The sequence below is a fragment of the Zerene cesonia genome, chromosome 8 (assembly GCF_012273895.1).
Source record: "Zerene cesonia ecotype Mississippi chromosome 8, Zerene_cesonia_1.1, whole genome shotgun sequence".
Lineage (NCBI taxonomy): Eukaryota > Metazoa > Arthropoda > Insecta > Lepidoptera > Pieridae > Zerene > Zerene cesonia.
This window is the reverse complement of record NC_052109.1, coordinates 824,087-832,399: the sequence shown is the minus strand read 5'-3', so window position 1 is coordinate 832,399 and position 8,313 is coordinate 824,087. Positions and strand designations below refer to the sequence as shown.

Below are 8,313 nucleotides of genomic sequence, written 5' to 3'. Positions count from 1 at the left end.
AATCGAAGCAAGTACTCTAGCGAGGTGTTAATCACACATCCGAGTTACAGCAAACTCTCAAACACAGTCCTTACAGTAATAAAACTTTAAAGCCTCAAAATCAAGAGCCTAGTGAAGTCATTCCACGCAAATTGAAAGTTAAGTCTACACAAGTTTACTCGTATGGCGTGACAACACGTGACCGAGTAATTAGTATGAAATTAATTCAACATGAAAATTCAATTTATTACGCCGTAAAAGTAATAACTTTATAATAACGCTACATTAACTGTGCGCGCCGTGAAATTAGTTTTTCGACGATCAAACGATTTCGTTTATGTTGTATGTTATGTAAATCATTGTTGAACTTATGTCTGACGGAAGCTTTATCCACAAAGGTTGTACGAGCTTTCGAATCTACGGGCCGTATGACAAATAAATAGGATATTTGATTGACTACCGCCGACTTCTACTTTTCGCTTGTATTTTTCAAATTACTGAACCACGGAATAATCGTATTTTGCTCTTCATCTTGTGAACTAGATGATAGATAAATTTGAACTTATTATCGAAGATATTGGAGTGAGTTTTATCAAACGCGAGAATAAGCCGTTCCTTATCAGTACCGGTGTTCTGTATTAAAATTAACGTGAACTTTACCATATTTAAAAAAAAATCATACATTTTTCAAACTTATATACATGTACTTTTAAAAGTACTTCAGAATATCGTCTGAAAAGCATGAGAAGACACTAAGCTGAGTTACCTTAATATAAATGAATATTAATATATAAAACCATTCTTTTTAATCATTACTTAATTACTTACATGGTTAAATGTATTTCATTGTTTTTATAATTAACAGGATCACTTAGTGCGAGATGATCCAATCGGGGGCATATCGATAGAAGGTCAGAAGCTCTTTCTCCACGAACTGAGGCGGCACCACTCCGCGAGGTACAGATGCCGGGCTTGGAACTCGGAGGGAAGTGGACTGAGCGAGCCGTTGAATTTGAATGTATTGTGTAAGTGCTCATAATATTTATTCAAGAATAATAAATTCACTTCCCACTAAAAAGGATTCGCGACGATTCAACGAGGAAGTTAATTTATTATCTCTCCCTTGTGATATTGTAAGAAATATGTATTTTAAATTCTTAATGTGATAAAATGTTAATGTAAACATACATTGTACCGAAAAAGAATTTCACACGCGTAAGTCCGAATCCCGGAGGAATATCGGGATAAAAAGTTGCCTATATATTATTCCAGTTGTCCAGCTACCTACGTACCAAATTTCATTACAATCGGTTCAGTGATTTTTACGTGAAAGAGTAACAAACATACACACATCCTCACAAACTTTCGCATTAATAATATTAGTAGTAAGTCGGAAGAACGAATTTTTTATTAATACAATTAAAAGTTATTGACGTTTCGACATATTTTAAACTAACAACAAAACTATATTTAGATGACGTTTCATATAAAAATTAAATCCTTCGAATTGCCGTTGCATTCATTTATAGATCATTGCCAATAATTTACTTGAAAAGCAAGCTTGGGAGAATAATTTAAATGTGTTTTAACTTCTAAGAATCGAAGATGAAAAGCGAATGGTTTCATGCAAAGCGAACCTTTATTAATATATTTCTATTTGTTTGAAAAGACCTGCGTTTACCTGGAATTCTTGTTCATACTTCTTATAGAAATTGTTCTGGGGAAACTGATAAATCTTACTAGTAATAGATGTGAAAATCTTTGTACTCAACCGAGAAAATGCTTTTATTCAGTTTAATGAGTATCTATTTTTTTTACATGGATCACCAACATGACATACACGGGTAACATGGATGGAAAGTTTTATGAAATTACAAATAAAGACTTAGTGCTGTCATAATTATAGGCAACCACTACTAATAAAAATAACATTACACAGCCTGTAGCTAACAGCTCTTTAAGTATGGAGAAAATTTATATTTTACACAGCAAAAAAGAAATAAATAATAATAATTATATAAATTAATGCGAACATATACACATTGTCATTTGATCAAGTGGGATTTGGTAAAGGTTTAATCGAAAGCAATTCCTCCTTAAACCTTATTTGTACCGTATTTGAAAAAATATCAATAGCCTAGTTATTGCCAGAAACTATATTACTATATTATTATTTCGTAAGGCGAAAGAGGCCTAAATAATGGCCTATTTATCTTTATCCAAATTTATATCTTTATTTATGCTCAATGTATTTTTTTATGTTAAATGTATTATTTACTATGTTTTTATTTGGATGAAGACAGTCGTAGAATGATATTTGAAATAGCGGCAAATTCCGAAGAGCGATATTTTGTTACCAAGGGACCTTTAGAAATAACTTAAGGTCAAAATTTGAGGCTATTTGTATATATTTCGCAAACAGGAAGTGTTATCGAAAATAGACTTAACAAGAATGTAAAAACGTAGAAAAAAAAAGGAGGACTATTTATTTAAATCATTTTTGTCTCTGGTCCATGATAGCGTTTATAATATAAAGTTGAATTTTTCTTTCTTCTTTTAGTTTTAGTTGTTTTCTTATGTCAGTTTTATATAAATGTAATTTTTTTTTGTAATTTTTCTGTCTAATTTACCGATTATTTAACTTTCATAAGACGAAAGAAACATGATTTCTTATACATATGCTCCTGGGTCAAGTCCCAGCTCAATTCTTAATAATATGGATAAATAACATAACCCTTATATTTATATGTAATAGGAATGAATTGGTCTACAATTTTTATCTGGTTCTATCAACTGAAAAAAATGTGTATATAAATTTCCTACAAACTTGATTTACCTTCGAGTTTTGCTAACATTATTCTATTCCTCCAGCTCGGCCTGAATGTTCAGCTGGCAGCGTAGTCCAGCAGATAGCTGGTGCTCCAGGCGGTGAGGTGCGGGCGAGGTGTTCCGTCAGTGCACCGTCAGCAAGAGACGCTGGCCCTCTGAAATTCTACTGGACGTATAATGGCACAAAAGATGTCCTGCCTGTGAGTGTTGCGAATTAATATGTTTTATCCTATATCATTCTATTTTAGACCGCCTCTTGGTATAGTGGTTAAGACGTGTGTGTAGAACCGAGGGGTATTGGGATCGAATACCGGCTAACAATAAAATGTCCCTGTCTGGCAGGATATAGAAGACTGATTACTTTCTTACCCCCAGTTTACTTTTGTAATATTTTATATTATAGTAACCTACATTATGTTTAGAATATTTATTGGCAAAAATAATACACAAAGTATATAATTCTACCAAATAACATTAGATTTCATAAAAATTTCACAATTATAGATTGGATTTATGTTTGTTACTCTTTTACGCAAAAACTACTAAACCAATTGCAATGAAATTTGGTATGTAGATAGCTGCACAACTGGAATAACATATAGATAACTCTTTATCCCGATATTCCTACGGGATACGGACTTACGCGGGGAAACCGCGGAGCGCAGTTTGTATGAAACAAAAATGTAATAAATATTTCATGAGGAATATAATTACGGATAAAATTTCGACCGTTCGTTATTATTTCAATAAATAGGTAATTTAATAGTAAAAACGTAATATTAAACATTCGAATACCTATTTATTTCATCCAATTATCCTAAAATACATGCTGATAATATTATCAGATGATATATTTAAGTAAGCTTAGCAAAGTCTCTATTAACACCTTTCTAGAACATTCATCAGGGTGACAACCGTAGAACCGAATATATTTTGATAATAGGAACAAAAGTTATAAATAACTAATTATTTTACATTTAAAAACTTTAAAGCTGTTATTCAACATAATTATTATATACAATCATAAGAATCCTGAAGTTCTAATACTGATGATAATGTTTGAAATGCTTATTTAAGATATATGTATAGTTAAGTACAATAATAAAAGATATTACTTCTAGATACCAGTCTCAAACGTGACAACGATGGGAGCAAGCAGTACTGTTATCCACGGCCTGCCGAATGTTGAGGGGGATGAGGACTTGGGCTGGCTCGCTTGCTGGGCGAGAAATGATATTGGAAACCAACGGGAGCCGTGCTTGTTCAGAATAATGCCGGCTGGTGTGCATCTTTATGCTGTTTATAGCTTTTGCCCGTGGCTTCGCACGCATTAAATTCCAAGTAGTTTCAACTATGTTATTATACACACAACCTTCCTCTTAAATCATTCTATCTATTATACAAAATCCATCAAAATTCGTTGGGAAGTTTTTATGATTTAAGCAAACATAGGGACATGCCTTTCCTTTCCTACGCCTGATGTTAAACAATAGTTGAAAAATTTTGTGAGATTGGTTTTGATTTTCGCTATTGCATGGATGCCAGGAACAACTAGAAAATATAAATCTTCCTGCAAAGAAACCTAGTGCTTAAAAACGTGAATAGTTCAAACGATGTCGTTCTCGATTCTAATTATTGATTTCCAAGAAAGACTTGAACATGCTGTCATTCCTGGAGATTTTATAATTCGGTCCAAATCACTCACTTTCAAATATATTCACCAGGTTACCCAGAACCACCCAGCAAGTGTGAAGTAGACGGCAGCTATATACGCTGTGAGGCCGGGCATGATGGAGGCCTGCCACAGTGGTTCGTGATGGAAGCCCTTGGTGTGAAGCCGTATGAACATGTGAGGAATGAGATCGATTCCACCATGAATGACCAGGTGGGCCAGGATCAGTTGCATAGTAGGGTATTAATTGAAGATGCTTTTGGATCGGTGGTTGAGATAAACTATTGCGCCAGTCGAATATTGTGTTAATAGCTGCATTTCTAATACTCAAAAACAAAATTTGACTTTTATTTTTTATTATTTAGTTTTCGTAATGCTTTATTTGAGGGCTTAACAAAATATTAAGAAATTTTGTGTATTATTACTCGATCCATATGTTATTAAATACTAATATTTATAAAAAAGGATAAGAAGACAATCGACTCACATACATATATTATGTGTCTTCTGAAAATAATAATAAATTTTGCGTTTAATATCTTAAAAATTCCTTAATTAAATACATAAATCTATCAACACTGTGGTTTTAGGGTATATCAGGCCGAGGTCTAACAGAAACGGTGTACAAGGCAAGCAACGATGCAACTCCGCAGTTTCCTCTAGACGCCCTGTCGCCAGGCCGTTACACCTTCCTGATTTACGCGGAGAACCCAAGGGGGAGGTCTTTGAGGCCTGCTGCCTTGCATGGTATACCCGTCAGGACTATTGATGATCTGGATAGACCTGGTTAGTAACTCACGAGTTGGTGACACACAAGCAGCTATATGAGCCAATTATATTAAAAGGCATAATTGCCGCGTTATTGAATTAAATCGTTGAGATAGTAAATAAGCCCGTTTTCTCATTTCCTTTTATCAATCCTTTCCTTGCCCCTTTCCCCTTAAAATTGGGTAGCGCATTCTAAGAGCCACTCTGCGAATGTTCGTGGGCGGTCATGATAAAATAACAAAAAAAGTAAACAAGAATCTACCGACTTAAAAAGGAAAGGTAGACTATTGTAACCTCAGAACTCAGAACAGGATGAACCGAATGGTTTAATTTTTTTGATAAAAATAATTATATATATGTACGAACATATACTGAACAATATTTTCTACAAGTTTGAATAAATTTTCTTTGACTAATGCGAAAGTTTTCTAGATGTTTCGAAACTACACATTTTAATTGATGAAACATGAGGATTACAATTAAAGATAATAAGTTTTTTGCATTGTCAATAATATGTATTTAATACTACATTTAGATTCACTTCAAACCATGACGCCGGCCCCACCACAAGCGCCCATAGCTCCCCAAGACAACGGCGTGGCCCTGCTCGTAGGAGCAGCCTTATCACTTGTGTTACTCACCATATTAACGACCATTTGTGTGACGATGGTGGTCATGTGTAAGAAGAAAACTCGACCGAGACGAGATAATGAAGAGAAGTAAGTTATTTTAACAAACAATTCATATTTCATCAATAATGTTTACTTTTACAGTCCAAATGGTACGCCTCAACTACGATCTATACAAATTGTTAAATTATGTTATTTTGTATCTGTATTATACCTAGCTGGAGAACCATTAATTAGTATTAAAAATAACATAAGATTGAAGCTAAGAATATATTATTAGTCTATTTTGACATAATAATGAAGAACTAAACAATCAAGCAATATTTGCTGTTAACCATAATTGAATCTTCTTTCGTCAGTGCGACTACCCGCAACGTAGGAGTCTCGATGTACAGCGGCATGTCGCCCAGTATCGTCCCGACCGTGGTGGTGCGCGGACGCGGGTCGCGCGTGCTCGCGGCGCGCTGGTCCGGCGTGCTGGATGATACACCGCTCGCTGTGCTGGCGCTGGATAGGCGACCTCATGGTAAGGAATTCAGTTTTTAACTGTCGTAAAATAATAGAACATAATAAAACAATACATATTTAACTTCTGTATCATCTAAAACTAATAAGCCATAAGAAAAATGAACACCTATTATAAAAAATTATGATACCTACTTAATTATTTAAATTACAACTAGGTATTACTACTTAATTACTACTGACTACTTATTTTTATTTTAATTCCCAGAGATTTCATTAAGTGTTAAACGTAGCAGTAATGTGTGTACCTACCCATCATATTTTGCATATTACTGATTAAATAATATTTATTTTTACAGCAGATACAGATAGCAACAGCGATGGTGACATTCACGAAACGGAATTAATAAGGCACGAAAATATGGAAACGCAAACTGATTCTTAGGCGAACGAAGTTATTATTGCAGTTCTTCATTAACTAACAGGAGGCAATTCAGTTCATCATCATTTTTAGGACCATTTTTGATAAAACAAGTGCCAAATTAGGAGAATGAAGTTGTTAGATTGTGTAAGCTAAAATGCAATTTACTTATTGCATTAAATTTACGAACCCAAGTATCGACGGAACTTATAGTTCGATGCGCCCCATATTAAAGAATAATTTTAATAATATAACGAATGAATAAATCTTTTCTAGAAAGGTTAATAGGATACCAGGATACCACTACAGATTCTAAAATGGGACCAAATGAAAAAGTATCCTATTAAACAAGTAATGAATTACGGCATCGGGTTACCGATTGTCGTAATTGATCGATAATTATAATATTTTAAATAACAGAACCAAAAAAAAAAAACGTTGAATCGAGAATCTCCCTCGTTTTTGGAAACGTTGGTCTGATAAAGACGCTGGTTCGAACCCACTTCATCATCGAATTTTTTCAATTCTCTTAATTTTTAATTTACTTAAAAATCGCATTTAATGCTGTTTAAAACCAAATAACGATAATGAAAAATTAAATATTTTTCCATCCGATAAACATGAATCGTTGTAGATCTTAGATAAGCCTTCGGACTATTTCCATATAGGATTTTTTGAGTTAGATTATATGCATGCAGTATTATTAGCGTGATGTATAGTTATTTCGTATTTAGTTTTGTATATATACCAAAGATTACCAGTTTGTGTAGCACCTACATTTCTATAATACGGGTATTGATTTCCATTACTAGAATAAGGGACCCTTTAATTTATCTCACCGATAGTGCAGGTTTTAATTTATTGTGAGTACATTTATGCAGCCATGGATTGAACCTTTGTTTTATTTAACTGGGTTGTTTTCGAATTCTGTTTGCAGCATGAATATGTATGTTTGAAATGATTTAGTTTGAATTAATTGTGGAGTCCGCTATTACATGTAAAATTTGTGGATTCCTATTTTTTATAACGCCAAAGTTTAGTTGTATCGATTCATGGATCGTTAAATTAATAAGTATGAATAAATAGATCACAATTTTCAATTTAATCTATTTTATACAGTTGTGGTAATATTTTTAATATGGTATCAAAGTATATATTTTTATAAACTACATACCTAAATAGGGAAATATTAAAAATAAACTGTCACTTAACTTATTTTACTTATCTGCCAGTAAAGAAATATGTAATTTGAATTGTATTAAAGCGATCGGATGTATACGTTTTAGTATTACATTACACAAAATATGTAGGCATTAATAATTAATTAATAAATATTTATATTTTACTTATTCTGACTTTTATTTAATATCCTTTTGTGTGTTTATTAATTTGGGAATTGTAACAAACTTAAGATTTAGAACACAAAATAAAAATGGGTACTAAATTGGAAGGTTGAATTCGAATTCCGAAAGTTCACATTGGAATAACAGGAAACCAAACGCACTATTATTTTTTTTTTATTTTAAAACAACTATTAAAATAATAATGAG

The 8,313-nt window shown here is 33.0% G+C and overlaps 1 protein-coding gene across 1 annotated transcript in view; it reads left to right on the top strand.

The window, feature by feature from the left end:
• Window positions 1-7,997, top strand: part of LOC119828518 (carcinoembryonic antigen-related cell adhesion molecule 5-like) — an 87,931-nt gene extending 79,934 nt beyond the window's left edge. The window contains exons 10-17 of the mRNA XM_038350685.1: window positions 845-1,004; window positions 2,851-3,008; window positions 3,930-4,089; window positions 4,533-4,693; window positions 5,071-5,266; window positions 5,784-5,967; window positions 6,237-6,403; window positions 6,702-7,997. Coding sequence (XP_038206613.1) covers window positions 845-1,004; window positions 2,851-3,008; window positions 3,930-4,089; window positions 4,533-4,693; window positions 5,071-5,266; window positions 5,784-5,967; window positions 6,237-6,403; window positions 6,702-6,787 — 1,272 coding nt within the window. The 3' untranslated portion in view covers window positions 6,788-7,997. The remainder of the gene's footprint in view (window positions 1-844; window positions 1,005-2,850; window positions 3,009-3,929; window positions 4,090-4,532; window positions 4,694-5,070; window positions 5,267-5,783; window positions 5,968-6,236; window positions 6,404-6,701) is intronic.
• Window positions 7,998-8,313: the final 316 nt, after the last annotated feature.